Genomic DNA, 21,039 nt, shown 5'->3' on the forward strand with positions numbered 1-21,039 from the left:
CCGTATCCCCTGCATCGGCAGGCGGACGCGCAACCACTGCGCCACCAGGGAAGCCCCTACAGTCACTTTTAGAACATTTTCATCACCCCACACCCTGACAGTCACCCCCTATCCTCCTGCCCCAGCCCCGGACATTCAACAATCGATTTCCGGTCTCTATGGATTTACCTCTTCTGCACGCTTCATACGAGTGGAATGATGTCATATGTGGTCCTTTGTGACTACCTCCTTTCACTAGCATAATGTTCTGAAGGTCCATCCGTGCTGTACGGTGTTCCCATACTTAATTGGTTGTTATTGGAGAATAATATGCCATTTGGGTGGACATAACCACTTCTGTACATCCATTGATGGGCATTTGGGTTGTTTCCTTTTTTTACTATTACGAATAACGCTGCTATGAACATTCACACACAAGTTTCTGTGGGGATATCTGCTTTCATTTCTCTGGGGCATGTACCTCACATTTGAATTCCTGGGTCACATGGTTACTCTGTGTTTACCCCTCTGAAGAACTTTCCAAAGCGACTGCATCATCTGACACCCCCCCAGCAGGGAATGAGGTTCCATTTCTTCTGTATCCTCATCAGCACTAGTTACTTTGTCTCTTACTTAGACATCCTAGTGATGTGAAATGGTATCTCATTGTGGTTTCAGTTGCATTTCCCTGATGGCCGGTGATGGTTGAGCATCTCTTCATGTACTTATTGGCCCTTTGTATATCTTCTCTGGAGAAATGTCTGTTTAGATTTTTCGCCTATTTTTATTTGAACTATTTGTCTTTTATAATTAAGTCATAAGAGATCTTTATATACTCTAGATACAATTTCCTTATCAGATACTTGATTTGCAAAATATTTTTCCCATTCCCCGGGTTGTCTTTTCACTTTCTTGGGGGTGTCTTTTAAATCTCCAAAGTTTTCAATTTTAGGGAGTCCATTTTATTTATTTTTTTCTTCTTTTCCTGTGCTTTTGATGACATATCTAAGAAAGCATTGCCTAATCCACATTCACAAAGAAGTACATGTGTGTTTTCTTCTAAGAATTTTATACTTTTATGCCTCTCTTTGGGTCTTTGATCCATTTTGTGTTCATTTTTGCAGACAGTGTGAGATAGGGGTACGACTTCATTCTTATGCAGGTAGAAATCTGGTTGTCCCAGCACGTTTTATAGAAAAGACTATTCTTCCCCTAAACACTCTTGGCACCTGTACCAGAAATGAATTGGCCATAGATGTATAGGTTTATTTCTGGGCTCCCAGTTCTATTCCATTAGTCTATATGTCTATCCTTATACCAGAGTCACACTGTTTTGATTACTGTAGCTTTTTAGCAAGTTTTGGAATTGGGAAGTGTGAGTCCCCCAACTTTGTTCTTCTTTTGCAAGATGGTTTTGGCTATTTGGGGCCCATGAATTTCCACTGAATTTAAGGATTGGCTCTTCCACTTCTGCAAAATCGCCCGCGGGAATTTCCATAGAGATTGCGTTGAATCTGTGGGTCACTTTTGATAGTATTGAATTCTTAAAAATATTAAGTCTTCCAATCCATGAATATAGGATGTCTTTCCATTTCTTTAGATCTTTTTAAATTTCTTTCGGCACTGCTTTCTCATGCTCAGTGTACAAACCTTTCACCTCCTTGGTTAAATGTAGACACAGGTATTTTATTCTTTTAGATGTTATTGTAAATAGAATAGCTTTCCTAATTTCCTTTTTGGAAATTGTTCTTTGCTCATATGTAGAAACACAACTGAGTTTTGTGTTTTGATCTTGCATCCTGTGAATTTGGGGTTGTACGAAAAACCCAAACGAACTTTTAGGCCAACCCAATAGTTCTGTCTTATAGTTCTGCCAAGATTTTCTGTTTCTTCTCAAAGTAATTTGTGTGTGTCTATGAGTTTCTCCATTTCATCTAGGTTATCTAATTTGCTGGTATACAATTGTTCATAGTATTCCCTTATAATCCTTCTTATTTATATAAGATTAGTAGTAATCTGCCACTTTGGTTTCTGATTTTAGAAATTTGAGTGTTTTTTTTCTTTTCAGTCTAGCTAAAGGTTTGTCAGTTTTATTGATCTTTTTGAAGAACCAACTTTGATTTCACTGATTCTCTGTATTGTTTCTTATTTCATTTATCCCCACTCTGAGCTTTATTATTTCCTTCCTCCTGCTAGCTTTAGATTTGGTTTTCATTTTCTATCCATATGAATTTGAAGATCAGGTTTTGAATTTTGACAGAGAAGCCAGTTGGGGGTTTGATGGGGATTCTGTTGAATCTGTAGGTCATTTGGGGGAATATTCCCATGTTAACCATTTTAATTCTTCCAATTTATGAATATAGGATATCTTTATTTTTTATTGAACTATAGTTGATTTATAATGTTGTGTTAATTTCTGCTGTACAACAAAGTGATTCAGTTATGCATTCTTTTTTGGGTATATCTTTCCATTTACTTAGAGCATCATTAATTTCTTTCAGCAATATTTTGTAGCTGTCAGGATACAAATCTTGAACTTTTCTGTTTAATTTTTTTTTTTTTTTTTTTTTTTTTTTTTTTTTTCCACTGCGCCACCAGGGAAGCCCCTTCTGTTTAATTTTTGAGGAAACTTTTTTAAAGGAGCTTCAGATAGGCTCCTTTTGACATGGTGGGCCCCATCTTTCATACCTTCACATGTTACATACAGGAACAGGTCCACTCGGCTCTTTCTTTCTGGGTTCCCTGACCTGTACTTGTGTCGCCAGGTCCTGGCGAGATGACCAGGTGGCCTGCGGCTCCTGAGGAGTCGTGAAGGGAAGTGGGCTGAGCCAGTGCTGCTGGGGCCAGCGGGGAGGACACAGGAGTGGGGAGGAGGACAAGTCAGCACGCAAAGGGAGCAGCGGTTCCAGGGACCACCAGGGAGGCCTCACAGCTTTGCACAAGACCCAGCTGAAATTTCTGAGGAAATGTTGACAAGTTCCACTAGTTTGGGGAAAATATATCCTTCTTTATTTAGCAAGCAACACCGTGGTCCACTGGATAAAGTTTTTGTCCCTTCATTTTGTCTTCCTTGGGTTGTTCTTTCCGTTTAGTTCAGCGGCCCTCTCCCTCCTACAGGATTTTCCTTCCCAAGTGAGGGCAGGGGCAAGTGATGCAGTGGAAGGTCTGTCCCTCCCCCTGATGGGGGATAAAATCAGAGGCAGATGCAGGCAGGCAGGCAGCTTGGGTGTAAGTGAGCTTCCGGTAGAGGGAGACAAAGCTGGTTTCCTCGGGGGAAGGACCTCCAAGCACCCACAGTGGGGTTGGGGCGGGCCCGGCCATGCCTGTCTGTACCCGGAGGCAGGGGCCTCCACGCTTTCCCCAAACACCTGGGCCTGGGCCCCTTGCCGCAGTGTGTGTCCAGCCTGGGTGGCTCAGGCTGGGCTTGGTGTTGGAACCACGAGGCTGGTTTAACCAGAAAGGGCACAGGGACACCCTCCATCCTCCCCATCCATCAGCAGCCCAGAGCTGGGATGCTGGGGTTCTGATGCAGCTCTGATATGAGAGTGTACATGTGCATGTGGTGCCACCTGGAGAACCTTGCCCAACTGCCCTGCTAGCCTTGGCCCCCTCAGCCTGCGTTGGGGACAGGCACTGCTCCCAGGGGGCTGCCAGGAGGGTAAAGCCTGTGACACGACCCACGCACAGTGAGCTCTCCATCACATTAGCTGTATTTTAAAAGGTTTCATTCCACCACTCAAAATATATTTTTTTAGACTGGGTATGTCAACAGTCTCATGAAATCCAGCAGTAAAATGTGCATTTACATTCTAGTTTGAATTTGGGGAGACAGTTAATGACCAATGATGATAATTGCTGTTTTCTTTTGCTTAATAACAAGAAAGGGTTCAGTGAATAGCTGTAAATTAGGAAGCTAAGACGCCTTCCGCATTTTGTGTTTGTTACCTCACTTTCACAAAGAGAAATTACCAGCCCCTAAGGTATTTGTTACATGTTATGTAGACTTATTAAAAAACCTATAGAGTACAAGCTCTCATTATATGTTTTGGTATCCCCATTATTTACGGCAGATTATTATCCTGTGTGTTGTCATTGTTTTATTTTTCAGAGGTAATGTGTAAGCTTCCACGCATATGTCAAGGAATTCAGAGGAAATGAGAATATTATCAACATGTGGCATAACCAAATTTAATTCATTTCAGCTAAACTTTTCTCTTTTGTGCTGTTCTTTTATGGAGCCACATTCATAGTGTGGCTTGCAGGCTAAACATTAGGTAGAAATGGGATACGTGAGTGGAGCAATAATGGGTTGGCTTTTTAATATGGAGGAAGATTAGAATTGTATTAAATTACATGTTAATGGAAAAATAAAGCAAAAGATAATAGGATGACAACTTTGTGCTGCTGTAAAGTCTAGATTACAGAACACAGTTTTTGCTGTTTAACAATCGAATGCTGAATTTCCTTTGAAAACCTGCTTTTAATTATATTAAAATATAATCTTAAATATCCTTTCCTGATATATTGAAGGGCTCTAGTTATAATGTGGCTGTTGAGAAGGACAGGCACTGCGTAGCTATTATGGGATGGCCACTCCCGTGAGACAGCAAAGCACCTCACACTGGGATGAAGTAAAGCTCTGTTTGGAGATAAAGGGCCCCCGGACCCGGGAATTGGGGGCCGTTTGCTGTGAACGTGCAGGAGAGAGTGGGAGACAGCCCCTGGGGATCCTCAGCAAAGGTTTACTTTCTCTCCTGCTGTCAGTTGCTCCCAGGTAGAAGTCTTGCCCCTAACTTCTCAGGGATCTGTGAAACCGGGTCCCTTTCTTATAATACATTCCCACATCTGAGCTGGCCTGACAAGTGGCAGTTCTGGAGCCTGCAAAGGGGACCTTCTGAACCCACACTGGTGTCAAACCCAAGTCCGTGTGTCAGATGCACAGTGAGGCCAAACAAATCGAAAGGTCAGAGTCTGGAGCAGAGAAAGGTTCATTGATCCAGAGGCAACAGCCAAGCAGATGGGAGACGTAGGTTTGTCTCTGATCCATGTTACTGGCTGGCCTGAGCCTAAGGTTTTTAAAGGCAACCTTTGGGGTGAGGGCGGCAGGGACCGTGACGTTCTTCTGCTTGGTCGGTGGTGAGGCGACGGGGTGATGCTCCAGACATCGCAATCCTCAGCCTCCTGGTTCCAACCCGTCTGGGCGCTCAGCCTGTAGTCACCCTCCTCCACCCGGGCAGGGGTCTTAGTTTCTGCAGAACAGCCCCAAGATATGTGTCAGATGGTAGGTACATCCCTTGAGGAGGAGCTAGGACTCTGTTTTATCACTGAACTATTGTTTAATCTCTCATTACCTTTCTTGCTTGACTGATTTTCCTTTATTTCTGCAATTCCCTCACTTCCCTAACTAGTAACTGCTTGGGTCTGCTCTTTGGCACTCGGGGAAGGCCTAGGAAATGAAAGCCTTTTTCTACCAGCAAGAAACGGGGGACACGGCAGGGTCTGTGTACCTGGGGGGCCCCATGGGGTCCTGCTCCATTTCCACACCTTGGACCAGCTGTTGGGCCAGTGTCCTTGGCAGGTGGTGACGTTTCCCTTGCGTGGATCACCGGGAGAGCTGGGTTGGCGGTCATCAGGGAGAAGCCTCATGTCTCTCAGCTTTCTTCCCTGTTTCCCACAGTGGCCCTCGGAGGCCACTTTGGGGGTCAGGGTGGGTGGCTCTGCACGTGTCTCAGGCAAGGCTTCGTGAGTGAAGGGTGAGTGGGGGACACTTGGTGGAGGAGGACAGGTGGGTGGTGCCGAGGTGGGTCGGGGCTCAGACAGCTTCCTTCCTGAGGAGACGAGGCTCTCACGCGTTGAGAAGGTCCCCTTGTCGTCCCTTTCTGGACCCTCAGCCTGAGGACAGCGCACAGGGGGCCCAGGCATTGTCTGAATTGCGGTGGGGGGTGCTGGAGCCGAGTCTCGGAGAGCAAATCCTGGAGAAAGCACCCCAGCCTGGGGAGCAGAGGGTGGAGAGGACCTGCGGAGGAATTTTTAGAAGGAGCAGCAGTTTGATGTGACAAAGCACAGGATACTTCCCAGGAGAGCTGAGAGGTGAACCTAGAGTGAGGGGCTCTGCCGGCGTATCTGGTCACCACGCAGCTCGGAGCATCCGCTCTGGGCCTGGCACGGGGCTGGGGCCAGCCAGTAGCCTCAGGGAGCTTGCCATCCTGAGTCTGTGTTTCCTGCACATGCTATAGTATATGCATATTATATACAAATATGTGCATTACGTATACATGTTATGTGTGCCTATCATACACTATAATATAGAAGCTATTTCCTGTGTATATTATATGCATGCTATATACTATATATGTATATTATATATGAGTATATGCACTACATATACATGTTATATGCGCATATTATACACTATAATATGATCTATTTCCTCTATATATTACATGCATACTATGTACTATACATGCATGTTATATACAAATATATGCATTATACATACATGCTATACGTGCATATTATACACTCTAATAGGATCTATTTCCTCTATATATTACATGCATACTATATACTATACATGCATGTTATATACAAATATATGCATTATATATACATGCTATAAATGCACAGTATATACTATAATAGTCTGTATTTCCGGTATACATTACATTACATGCCATATGTGCATATTATGTACTCTACATGTGTACACTATATACCAGTGGTCCCCAACCTTTTTGGCACCAGGGACCAGTTTTGTAGAAGACAGTTTTTCCACGGATTGGGGAGGGGTGGGGTGGGGATAGTTTCAGGATGATTCAAGTGCATTACATTTATTGTGCACTTTATTTCTATTATTATTACATTGTAATAGATAATGAAGTAATTATACAACTCCCCATAATGCAGAATGAGTGGGAGCCCTGAGCTTGTTCTCACCTGCCACTCACTGATGGGGTTTTGATAGGAGTCTGCAAGCAGTTGATTTCTGATGGTCTCTGTGCAGTCAGACGTCTCTGCTGTTGATAATCTGTATTTGCAGCCGCTCCCCAGCGCTGGCATCACCGCCTCAGCTCCACCTCAGATCATCAGGCATTAGATCCTCATAGAGTGCGCCACCTAGATCCCTCGCATGCACGGTTCACGGTAGGCTTCGCGCGCCTGTGAGAATCTAATGCCGCTGCTGATCTGACAGTAGGAGGAGCTCAGGCAGTAATGCGAGCGATGGGGAGTGGCTGTAAATATAGATGACTCTTCCCTGGCTCACCTGCCACTCACCTCCTGCTGTGCCACCCAGTCCTTAACAGGCCGTGGACCGGTAGCTTTCTGTGGCCCAGGGGTTGAGGACCCCTGCTATATACTATAATAGTCTGTATTTCCTGTATATATTATATGCATACTATGTACAATGTATGCATATTATATCCAATGTATGCATATTATATATGATATATGCATTATGTGTACATACTATATATGCATATCATATGCTATAATCGAGTCTATTTCCTTTACATATTATATTATATGCAAATTACATACTATGTATACATATCCTATATGGATATATGCATTATGCATACATAGTATATAGGCATATCATATGCTATAATAGTCTGTATTTCCTGTATAGATTATATTATATGCATATTATATACGAGGTAATATTCTATATGGATATGTGCATTATGCATACATGGTATATAGGCATATCGTATGCTATAACAGAGTCTGTATTTCCTATATAGATTATATTATATGCATATTATATACGAGGTATGCATATTCTATATGGATATGTGCATCATGCATACATAGTATATAGGCATATCATATGCTGTAATAGAGTCTGTACTTCCTGTATAGATTATATTATATGCATATTATATACGAGGTATGCATATTCTATATGGATATGTGCATCTTGCATACATAGTATATAGGCACATCATATGCTGTAATAGAGTCTGTACTTCCTGTATAGATTATATTATATGCATATTATATACGAGGTATGCATATTCTATATGGATATGTGCATCATGCATACATAGTATATAGGCACATCATATGCTGTAATAGAGTCTGTACTTCCTGTATAGATTATATTATATGCATATTATATACGAGGTATGCATATTCTATATGGATATGTGCATCATGCATACATAGTATATAGGCACATCATATGCTGTAATAGAGTCTGTACTTCCTGTATAGATTATATTATATGCATATTATATATGAGGTATGCATATTCTATATGGATATGTGCATCATGCATACATAGTATATAGGCACATCATATGCTGTAATAGAGTCTGTACTTCCTGTATAGATTATATTATATGCATATTATATACGAGGTATGCATATTCTATATGGATATGTGCATCATGCATACATAGTATATAGGCATATCATATGCTGTAATAGAGTCTGTATTTCCTGTATAGATTATATTATATGCATATTATATACGAGGTATGCATATTCTATATGGATATGTGCATTATGCATACATGGTATATAGGCATATCATATGCTATAACAGAGTCTGTATTTCCTATATAGATTATATTATATGCATATTATATACGAGGTATGCATATTCTATATGGATATGTGCATCATGCATACATAGTATATAGGCATATCATATGCTGTAATAGAGTCTGTATTTCCTGTATAGATTATATTATATGCATATTATATACGAGGTATGCATATTCTATATGGATATGTGCATCATGCATACATAGTATATAGGCATATCATATGCTGTAATAGAGTCTGTACTTCCTGTATAGATTATATTATATGCATATTATATACGAGGTATGCATATTCTATATGGATATGTGCATCATGCATACATAGTATATAGGCATATCATATGCTGTAATAGAGTCTGTACTTCCTGTATAGATTATATTATATGCATATTATATACGAGGTATGCATATTCTATATGGATATGTGCATCATGCATACATAGTATATAGGCACATCATATGCTGTAATAGAGTCTGTACTTCCTGTATAGATTATATTATATGCATATTATATACGAGGTATGCATATTCTATATGGATATGTGCATCATGCATACATAGTATATAGGCACATCATATGCTGTAATAGAGTCTGTACTTCCTGTATAGATTATATTATATGCATATTATATACGAGGTAATATTCTATATGGATATGTGCATTATGCATACATGGTATATAGGCATATCGTATGCTATAACAGAGTCTGTATTTCCTATATAGATTATATTATATGCATATTATATACGAGGTATGCATATTCTATATGGATATGTGCATCATGCATACATAGTATATAGGCACATCATATGCTGTAATAGAGTCTGTACTTCCTGTATAGATTATATTATATGCATATTATATACGAGGTATGCATATTCTATATGGATATGTGCATCATGCATACATAGTATATAGGCACATCATATGCTGTAATAGAGTCTGTACTTCCTGTATAGATTATATTATATGCATATTATATACGAGGTATGCATATTCTATATGGATATGTGCATCATGCATACATAGTATATAGGCACATCATATGCTGTAATAGAGTCTGTACTTCCTGTATAGATTATATTATATGCATATTATATACGAGGTATGCATATTCTATATGGATATGTGCATCATGCATACATAGTATATAGGCACATCATATGCTGTAATAGAGTCTGTACTTCCTGTATAGATTATATTATATGCATATTATATACGAGGTAATATTCTATATGGATATGTGCATTATGCATACATGGTATATAGGCATATCGTATGCTATAACAGAGTCTGTATTTCCTATATAGATTATATTATATGCATATTATATACGAGGTATGCATATTCTATATGGATATGTGCATCATGCATACATAGTATATAGGCATATCATATGCTGTAATAGAGTCTGTATTTCCTGTATAGATTATATTATATGCATATTATATACGAGGTATGCATATTCTATATGGATATGTGCATCATGCATACATAGTATATAGGCACATCATGTACTATAATAGAGGCTGTGTCTCCTGCATCTGTTTGGTGACCGGTTGGAAGCAACAGAAGCAGAGACGCTGGGACATCAGGAAGCAGAAGTGGAGCAAGGGGCTTCTCTAGCAAAGCCTGGAATCCAGTAAAGCCTGGACTTTATCCACGCTGACCCAAGAGAATTGAAAATGGCAACAATTACAGTCATAATAATGTAGCTAAAAATAATCATCGAGCGTGTCCTCCTCCTGGACCTCTGCTTGTTGCCAGCGCACAGGTGAGGTGACGGAAGCCTGCCGAAGTCCCACGCCAGTGCTGGCAGAACTGGGGCCCTAACCCTAACTAGTCCATGCCCAGAGGCCCCCGTTTCGACCGCTGAGCTCAGCTGCCTTCCTACCAGGACACCCAGCAGCAGCAGACCCAGCATCCTGCAGAGGTCAGCCCTGGTGGTTCGAGGGTCTGCGTTGAATAGTGCAGCTCACAAAATCAGACCTTTTTGCCCTGATTTTTCTGAGTAGAATCGTACAGCTCAAAATCAACAATCTGAAATAGGAAGTCAGGACCTCCCGGTTCCATCCTCGTGTTGAGGCGGACGGTGGCCTTGAGGAAGTCACCTCCGCTGCTCGCCTGCTTAGTGAGGACACAGCTTTAAATGATTCACGACCGAGACCCTAGCATGTGGTGCATCAGAGCCCACCAGGCAGAATCACTGATGAAATACCAGGTCTGCTTTCTCACACTTCTTAAACTGAGTCCCAGCACGCAAGTCTAGTTGAAATGTAACTTGTTTTTTTCCCCCAAATTGTTCATCTGTTTAACACCACAAAATCTTGCTGTCAAGAGGCCTGATGAATGTATTAGGCATTAAGTATTCGCAGGTGTCGAACCACACAGGGGAAGATCGAAGTTACTTTTAATGCTCTTCTGCTTTGGAGCAGGCGATGTGGTATAAAACAATGACCGTTCGCTTGAGCGTCCAGACCAGGAGTGGCCACGGGGTACAAACAGTCCACGTGTAGAGGGACGGGCGTCAAGCGAGGGCTTGCGTCCGTGTTCCCACCGAGTCTGACGCGGTGCCTCTGTGTTCTCTCAACAGACCAGCGGCACTCCTGGTCCCCGACTCAGCACTTCAATGAAGATAGGTACTCCCCCGCGCTGAGGACTATGAAAGGCTTATCCGGGAGTCGGAACCAGCCCCCGCTGTGCCCCGGCCATACCTGTGGCTTGACGCCCCCCGAGGACTGCGCGCACAGCCACGGCCCCCTGCACCGTGGCCCGGAGGCGCGGCAGCCCTACCTGCTCAGCCCGGCCGAGAGCTGCCCGATGGAGCGTCACCGCTGCTCCCCGCGGACCTCCGTCCACTCCGACTGCATGATGCTGCCGGTGGCGCTGGGAGACCACGTGTCCAGCAGCACCTTCCCCCGGATGCACTACAGCTCCCACTACGACACCAGGGACGACTGCGCCGTGGCCCACGCCGGCGCCAAGGCCAACCGGATCCCGGCCAACCTGCTGGACCAGTTCGAGAAGCAGCTGCCCCTGCACAGGGACGGCTTCCACACGCTGCAGTACCAGCGCGCCTCCGCGGCTGCCGAGCAGCGCAGCGAGAGCCCCGGCCGCATCCGGCACCTGGTTCACTCCGTGCAGAAGCTCTTCACCAAGTCCCACTCCCTGGAGGGCTCGTCCAAGGGCCACGTCAACGGCACCAAGGGGGACGGCCGGGCGGACGAGCACTCCCACGGCCACCACTCCAAGCACGGCAAACGGAGTAAGAGCCGGGAGCGCAAGGCCGAGGGCCGCCACCGCTCGGGGCTCAGCAGCTGGTGGAGCTCGGACGACAACCTGGACAGCGACAGCACCTACCGAGCCTCCAGCGTGCTCAGCCGTCACCCCGCCGACCCTGCGGCCCACTGCTTCCCCGACGCGCTGCCCGGCCCCTTCGGGGACCTCTCGCTGCGGATCTCCAAGAGCAACAGCGACGTCAAGTGCTCGGCCTGTGAGGGCCTGGCCCTGGCGCCGGACGCCAAGTACATGAAGCGCAGCTCCTGGTCCACGCTCACGGTGAGCCAGGCCAAGGAGGCCTACCGCAAGAGCTCCCTGCACCTGGACAAGCCGCTGGGGCCCCCGGAGCTGAAGCCGCCACTGCGGCCCTGCCACTACCTGCAGGTAAGGGAGGGCACTGTGTGCCGTCCGGCAGCCCGGGTGGGGAGGGCCCAGGAGGAGCCCCCGTCCTTCCTCCGGACCGTAGCCCTGAGTGCGACGGGCCAGTCCTCGGATGCCCCTAAGCCTGCAGGACGTAGCACCGGCCACAGACGTGTGTCAGCCCGTGGTAGTGCTTTCCCACTTGAAAGTGGCTGGTCTGGTCCAGGAGCGAGCTTGAGTGAGTTCACGGGCCTTAGCCGACAGTAGCATCTTTAAGCCAAGGAGCATGATTATGGGAAACCACACGCATTCCCCTGGGGGGTGGATGAGAGACATTCATCAAAGGCAAACGCAGATTAGAGGCAGTGGCTGGCTGGAGGTGGCATATTGTGAATTCTCCGTTTTAGATCATTCCCTTCTCCTCTGGGCCTCCTAACCATGCCACCCCCGAGGGAGCTAGGGGAGCGCCACCCACTGAGAGGCACCCACCCCTTTTAAGAGGCCTCTGCAATTACTCCTGTTAGCCAACAGTGCTGTTAGCAAAGCCGGAAAGTCTGAAGTTTTCCTTCAGTGTATGTATAATTTGTATTCCAATTCACAATCCCTTCAACTTGCCCGACAGCAGTTGCTGTAGGCTGTGCTCTGGGTTAGAGAAATCCTCACGGAATAATGAGTAATAGTGCTAAATGCTGGCTGAGTCATCAGACGGTCAATTAATGGAACAGATAAACAACTGTGAATCTTTTCGGGCGTCAGGTGGCTGCAAATCATTTTAGCAATTCCAATTGCCTTCCTGGAACATGGTCCAAAACCCAGGGGTTCTGTTTTAAAAGGAAATGCTAACCAAATTGCTTTTATAGGAAGATTTATTCAAGGAGGCAGATTGGCAGATGGATAAAATATTATTTCTGTAGCAATGGGAGAGACTTAAATTTTGCTTGTAGTTTGCAAATGCCAGTGATAGATAAATATGATATTTTTACCTGTACGTCTCTAAAGAAATGTGACAGATCCATCCAGGGCCCAGGCTAGTCATTGTGAGAGAAGAAAAACTCTCCTGTTTGTGTCCGTGTTTGGACCTGGGAAATCTCCAAAGCCGTGTCCCCTCAGCACGTCAGGATGGACCTACAGCTGGGGTGTGGGGCCCCCTGGGTGCCTGACTCAATGGCCTGACTTTTCCGCAACACTTCTTGGGGCACCTCGTACCCCTCAGGGCCTCCCTCTCAAACGTTTTCTGTCCCCTCTCCACTTACCGAACATCTGCTAATCATGGAAACTAGTAATCCGATATAAAGGCAAGAGTGCAACATACTGAACCCCAAACACCCATCACCCAGCCTCGGGAACGATCGATTCAGGGCCAGTCTTGTCCCATCGGTACCTCACCTGCCTTCCGGTCCAGGTTATGTTGAAACAAAGCCCACACAGCCTAGGTAGGTGTTTCTGTATTTATCTCTAAAAGACCCACCCTGGAAGGTAAGGGCTCTTCCTTTTGCAACACAACTGCGCTGCCATTAAGACATTAAGGAACCACAGTTCCTTGGAGTTTCAATGTCTGGTCAGTGTCCAGGGTTCTCTGTCTGCCCCCAGCTCTCTCTCACGGTTCGTCGCCATCGGCATCCAGATCAGGGGGCTGCGCGGGGTGGGGTGACCTGTCCGTGAAAAACCTGTTGCTTTCTCCTCTGTCTCCTTCTCTTTGCTCTCTCTTGCCACTACTGTCCTCCCCAGGGATTTTATTTTGGGGGGTGGTTAGGAACCCATTTGTCTGACGTTCCCCCCAGTCTGGGCTCCAACTGTGGGGTCTCAAGGGGTCAGGCAGCCGCATCTCGGGCACTCGTGTTTGTCAGGCGGTGGTCAGGCCTCCACCATCAGCCCCCCCGCCCGTGGTCCCTCACTGCTAGCGTGAGGGTCACTAAGGACCCCGCCCGCTGGAACGAGGGGGTCGTCGCTCCAGCCGTGGCTCCAGCAAAACCCAGTTTCCAGACCTGGAAATGTTCCATTCGTCCTTATATGATAATGTGTGAGAAATGACAAGTGACTGGGTCCCGTGAAAAGTTGTGATTCGGTGGAGCAACCCCTGGTGTTAAATAACATCACGCGGGCCCGCAAACCCCCCAGGGCCTCACTCGGAGTGGGCAGTCGTAGACCCAGCCGCGTGGTCCTCGTGAAGGGACACTGTCTGGAGTCCACTCACGATGCAGCCTCAGAACAGTCTGGACCACGGTCGCCCGCGGTGGGAGCCACATCGCCGGCAGGGCGGCGCCACGGGGCCGCAGCGCGACGCGGCTGAGGCGCTCACTCAGGAGATGGGTTCCCACCAAGCCCCCCTCCCTCCCGCTCCTTCCCGGAAGGGAGCCAGCCCCGCCCTCCCCGGGCCCGGCTGGATCACAGGGTGGAGGGGGGAGATTTGAGACCAGGAGGATCGCGAGCTCCGCCTCCTTCCCAGGCTCCTTTGTCCTGTCGCGCTAGGACTTCCGGGACCTTCTGCTACAGGGCTTCACCATGCTGATTGCATTACGCTTTCTGGGGAAGGATACAAATCTCTGGATCCTCACCAGCGCAGATTTTATTTCACAGCCAGAAGGTAGGGGGATTGGAAGAATTCGTCTGTAGATGCTACCATAGGAATAAGATTTAAAAGAACAGAAGGGAGCAATAAATGCTCATATGCTTTTCTTTTTCCACCCAAAGCTAGAGAGATTTGGAGCTGAACAAAAGGATTGCTTTTCACTTTCACCTTTGGTTTGTACAGAATACATAGTTAACATTAGAGCAAGAGGTTTTATGTTTTTAAGTAGGTCAAAGCAGACAATAGGCAGAACTGAAAGAAAATTATGGTCCTTTTTATTCTTTGAAAGAGCTTGTTTTAGTAGTTTCTCCATCAGCAGACAAAGCGTCTAAGGTCAGAGTGTTAATGAATGTCACGTGAATTGGGCGGGTGACCTGCGGGGGGTTAGCTCAGGGAACAGGTGGCCCCCGTGTCATGTGCTGCCCTGGGTTCTAAGGACACGAAGGTAGGAGGTGCCCTCCCGGCCCTCATGGGAGGACAGGTGAGGGCAACTGCGTCGTCTAGAGAACATGGCGGGGACACGTGGGAACACGCCAGGAACACGGGCCTTGGCCCCCATCACATCGCACTCCAGCGGCACGTAGCACGGGGCCAGCGCCAGCTCGGTACCCCCTTCTCCCGTCCCGTCCTCCTGGCCTCTCCGCAGGCCTCCTTCACTCTCCCTCCCCGCTTCCTCTCTGATTGTCTCTGCCCGACTGGTGGTCCAGACCCGCAGGGTGTCTCCTGGCGACTGGGGGTCTTACCCCAGTGTCTGTGCTAATGATAGTGCTGTTCCAAAGGCAGCATCTTGTCTGGTGTTTAATGCAGGAAGAGCTCCCGTCCCAACATGACACTCCAGGGAGCCGCCAGAGGGGAGGGGTACAAGGAGCAACAGTGGAGCAGGGAGAGCCACTGTGAAGCGTGAAAATCTTCCCACACTTGCAAAGTATTTCAGCCCCACTGCCAAGCTCCATCCCGCCGAGGTCCGCACGCCCCCAGACCTGGGCACCGAGCCTGCCCCACCGTCCTTCGCGGGAAAGGGCTCCAAACGCTCTGTAAGTAAGTCGTGAGCATCCTGCATCCCAGAGCGGAAGCTGGGTCATAAAGTTGATGAAGTACGTGGCGTGCGCACAGAAGTACATCCTACAAACCCTGCATTTCCCAGTGACATGCGTTCAGTGGGTTCTGTTTGTGCTTTAGAAAAACCATCCACCTTTACCAAAGGGGGCCTCTTCTGGTTTCTGCAGTAAGCACTTCAAGGGGCCTCAGGCTCCCAGAGCCCTGGACGTGTGCTTCCAGGCGATCAAAAGTGAAAGCTGACTTCTGACTAAGAGCTGAGCTCTGAGACTGACCACCTCCCACACCCTGGCCGAAGTGGCCGCCCCAACTGTCCCGAGTGTGCCTCGTGGCCCCGTCCCTCCGTCCGCCTGCATTGCTTTGCTCGTTGGTCTACGATCTGTCTCCCCAACAGGACTCCGCACCCCCGTCACTGCATTATTCCTGCGTCTGGTGGGGTCGGACTCGTAATAAAGCCCCGAATGAAGGAACAAGGAGGCTCGTTTGTCCTGTGATGCCGCAGGAGACCTGGAAGCAGTGAAAGATACTCAGATGTCGGTTCAACAAAGCAAGCGTCTTTCCAGGTGCTGGAGGCATCTGGGTGGTTCTGGAATCGGGGTGATCAGGAGGATGGAGGAGCCCCCAGCCTCTTATCGGCCCCTCTGTGGGTTGGGTTACTCCCTAAACCTGCTGAGGTGGCGGGTCCCTTCCACCGGAGACCCCATGGAAACCCTCGTCCCTCTTCTGGGCGCTTCTCACAATCGGGCTCTTGTGTTTCCACGTGCACGTCTTGGCCGATTTCATCAGCACATAAGACACGCTCACATCGTGGGGCATTTTGCCGTCTCTGTTCTTTAGTGACAGTGGGCGGGTGGGTCCTGGAGAGCGGTGGCATCCCCTGGGAAGGGTTTGCAATGAGCCGTTCCCAGAGCACAGGGGAAACCATTACCGTCCTAGGCCTGTGGGCAGGGTCTGGAGAGAGGGGGCCCGTGGAGGCAGGACCCCCAGCATTCGGAGGCCTGGTTGAGGCAGCTCCTGGCAGGCCGTGGGCGCGAAGCTGGAGAGAGCTCTGGAAGGCACTCCGCACCCTCCCCACTCCCCCCGCAGGGCGGCCCGCGGCAGAGCCAACCGCAACGGGAGACTAAGGGACCTGGGCTGGCGAGAGGCTCCCTCAGTGTCAGGGCACAGAGCAGGGGGTGGGGGGAGGACACCGGGGACCAGAGGGGACAGGAGAGGGCATGGGGAGCATGACCAGCACGTGTGGACAGTGACCAGCCCACGGGGACAGGGACCAGCACGTAGAGACTGTGACCAGCACGTATGGACGGTGCCCAGCACGTAGGAGAGTGCCCGGCACATATGGACGGTGCCCAGCACATAAGAGAGTGACCAGAACGTATGGACGGTGCCGACGGGACTAATGGATGACCAGCACACAGGATCACCCCCAGGAGGCCGCACCCCGTTCATGACCAGCACATATGGACGGTGCCCAGCACGTAGGAGAGTGCCCGGCACATATGGACGGTGCCCAGCACATAAGAGAGTGACCAGAACGTATGGACGGTGCCGACGGGACTAATGGATGACCAGCACACAGGATCGCCCCCAGGAGGCCGCACCCCGTTCAGTGCATCATGTTGAGTCCCTCGTATGGTCTCAGGCCTGTGACAGGCATTTGGGAAACGTTGTTGAGATAAATACTTCACTGAAGGATGCTGGGGTTTGAGTATTTGCCAGCCGTGAGCCCAGTCAGCCTTTCTGCCTCATTGATCTCATATACATCACCCTTTGTGGGGAGACTCACACAGTGTAAGAAAGGCGCTTGGAAAATCATCAGTCATTATGTAAACCTGTAATAACATTGTGTGGGTGAATATTCTGCTCTGTCCACGTTTACCCGTTAAGAAGGGCAAGGCCTGTGTGTGTCTGTGCATGTGCACGGTAGAAATCAAAGGAGAGCTGACATCTGGGCTGGCGGTTCTCCCTGGAGCACGGGGGTCGGGGGAGGATGTGGAGCAGCTTCCCTGGCCTCGGGCCTCCAGCGGCCAGGAGGCAGTCCCCCCACCTGGAAGATGACCAAACTTGTCTCCGGACGTCACCAAGTGTCCCCGGGAGACAGAATTACCCCCAGCTGAGAACCACTGGGGTCGTCCCAAGAGCATGAGGGTTAGAACTAGGTGGGCTTGGGTTCATCAGAAGCTGACTCCCCTGGGCTGGGGGCAGGGCCCCCCTCCGCCTGCACCTCCTCCCGGGCCCTGCCTCCCCGCCCCTTCCTCAGCGCCCTTCCCAGCACCACCCACCTCCCAGGTGTCCGAGCTAGGCTGGGAAGCCTTCTTATGCGACGCCTTCCTTTTTTTTTTTTAATTTTTTTCTTTTTATTTTGATATAATTTTAGATTTACATAAAAGTGCAATAATAGAAAACTGAGGTATACCCTTCACCCCATTTCTCCTGTGTTAACAACTTAGATAACCATAGCACAGTTATCGAAATCAGGAAATTAACAACGTTATAATATTATTAACTTAAAAACAGATCTCATTTGAATTTCACCAGTTTTCCACGATGTCCTCTTTCTGTTCCCACAATCTTTTAGTTATTGTGTCTCCTTAATCTCCTCCAATACATGGTGGTTCCCCAATCTTTCCTTGCCTTTATGACCTTGACACTATTGAAGAAGAATAGGTATTCTGTAGAATGTCTCTCAGTTTGGGTTTCTCAGATGTTTTCATGAGTAAAGTTATGCATTTTTGGCAAGAACACCCAGAAGTGATATTGTGTCCTATTCAGTACATCATATCAAGGGGTACATGATGTTTATATGTCATATCAGGGGTAATGCTAACCTTGATCCCTTGTTTAAGCTGGTAACCTCAGAAAGTTGTTTTTGTACACAGTGGTTCTGGAACATGTGAGACGCCTTCTTATGAGATGCCTTCTCAGGTCCTGTGAGGCTTGTTGAGAGCTAAACCACGCCTTCTCCAAAGTCCATGCATTTATACCCACTGTGCAGTTGTTTAAACAACTTTCCTGCCCGTAACCATGGCTCCTAAACATGTCAAACCAAGTATCCTGTTTATAACAAATATTTCACGGTGTCTCCTGGACTATTCTAAAATGAAATTCATGTGTAACCGACCTACACACACTATTCTGAGTATAGATTTGACCCTTGAACAACACAGGTTGGAGCTGCGTGGGTCCACTTGTAGGTGGAATTTTTCAGTAGTAAATACTCAGCACTACATGAGCCACGGCTGGTTGACTCCTCAGATGCTGAGCCAAGCATGTGGAGGACTGACTACAAGTTATACTCGGATTGTTGGCTGCATGGAGGGTCAGCGCCCCAACACCCGCATTGTTCAAGGGTCAACTGTATAGGTTTGTTTATGTGTATAATGTGCCCAAACGCTAATAAAACAGAGAAATAAAAGGAGGGTCACTTTTAACTAAGAACATGAACTTTAATATAAAAATGTCTGGGCACATGACAAACATGTACAGAAGGAAGTATTCAGAATCTTGTTTCTGGATGAAGACACAATCATTTTGACCCGTGGAGGGAATAGTAATGATCCACATGCCACCAGTGGGTTCACCCACCAGATGGGATTTCCGGCAATGGTAAAGAGTTCTTGGTGAAGCATCACACCACACAAAGTTCTCTCTTCCCTTGATTTACATGGTTAGTTGCTTTCCTGAAAAATCCACTGTTCGTTAAAACCATGCAAACGAAAAATGAAGAAAGCAAAAAAACTTTAGTTTACATACGAAGAAGAGTTAGATTCAAGGCTCAGGTCATTACAGACAGAAAAGCATACAGCACACAAGCCAGTTCTTCATGGGGGTGGGACTGTGTCGTGCTTCCCTGAGAACAAGCATCTCTGGCCCCCAGGATGCTGGTCGTGCCCCCCAAGTATGTGGCACTCACGGCTGCCCCCGATGGATGTCTTGGGCGGCACTAGAGGGTGTCCCCACTCGGAACCGTTGTTGTTGTGGGGGTTTTTTTGTGTTGTTTTTTGCGGTACGCGGGCCTCTCACTGCTGTGGCCTCTCCCGTTGCGGAGCACAGGCTCCGGACGCACACGCCCAGCGGCCATGGCTCACGGGCCTATCCTCTCCATGGCACGTGGGATCTTCCCGGACCGGGGCACGAACCCGCGTCCCCTGCATTGGCAGGCGGACTCCCAACCACTGCGCCACCAGGGAAGCCCCGTTGTTGTTTTTACTGTAACAACCTGGAACTGAGAAGCCCAGCTGTCTTACCCTCAGTTATATTCCCAGCGGCGAGCGTGCCTGGCATGCATTTAAAACAAAACAAAAAAAATTCTTGGAATGAATGGAGAAGACATTTCCCTACAGGGACACACAGCGTTTGATGACATTTTCTTGCTTGGTTTCAACACCTGAAAGAGAATATTATTACAAAACCCCGGCCCTCGTCACCTGTGCCTTGCTGCTTGAAAGGAAGAAAGGACATTTTAATCTGCCGCTTTGAAGTTTCCTTCAAGCAAGAAGCAGGAGACACTGAACTGTACACTCAACTCAACCTTAGGAAAATGCCTATTTAGACATCATAAATATCACTCTATGCAAGTAGGAACTAAAGTAATAATTATCGCTAAATGCAGCAAAGATCATGCATGGATTTGCAGAGGTCAGTGGCCACTGTGAAAGGAAGTTCATTTGTTCGTTCGTTAAAGCACTTGTTGTTTGGGGGCCAACCCTGGCCACCCTTACCTGCCACTGCAGGTTTTTGACACTGTAATGTACCCAAGAAAGAGTTATTGACTCAGGCACGGTGGCATTTTCGTGTCACTCCCTTGTTCTTTTCATAGTCTGGAGACATGTGCTTTGGAAGCGGTATTCAGAGCCCACGCTTGACTCTGGTTTACACTCCTTCTGTATTGAAATCTCTCCTGTCAGAGACTGCGAAATTGGCGGCTTACATCAGAAACAAAAAAATACAAGCTGCTCTCATTTGTTAGTTAATTCACAAGCTGCTGGGAAAAAAATCTTTGTTTTTTTTACGGAAACATGTTTTTAATTCACAAAAACTCCATAAAGCTGCCAGTGGGGACGCATCTTTCCCGGCGCCTCTCCATCTGTCTCCTGCCGTCTCCAGCCTCCCTCCCTGGAGCGCCCGGCCCGTAGAGGAACCCCGGCCTCCTCCTTCCTGGGCCTTTGCGTGCCTCTCTCTTCTTCTTTTTTTTTTGATTTTAACATCTTTTTTTTTTTTTTTTTTTTTTTTTTTGTGGTACG

The 21,039-nt window shown here is 47.4% G+C and overlaps 1 protein-coding gene across 1 annotated transcript in view; it reads left to right on the forward strand.

Moving 5' to 3' along the window:
• Positions 1–21,039, forward strand: part of DLGAP2 (DLG associated protein 2) — a 149,115-nt gene that overhangs the window by 40,112 nt on the left and 87,964 nt on the right. Inside the window, exon 2 of the mRNA XM_024115796.1 lies at positions 11,126–12,195. Within this exon, the coding sequence (XP_023971564.1) occupies positions 11,194–12,195 (1,002 nt within the window). The 5' untranslated portion in view covers positions 11,126–11,193. The remainder of the gene's footprint in view (positions 1–11,125; positions 12,196–21,039) is intronic.

The sequence above is a fragment of the Physeter macrocephalus genome, chromosome 20, assembly GCF_002837175.3.
Source record: "Physeter macrocephalus isolate SW-GA chromosome 20, ASM283717v5, whole genome shotgun sequence".
NCBI lineage: Eukaryota > Metazoa > Chordata > Mammalia > Artiodactyla > Physeteridae > Physeter > Physeter macrocephalus.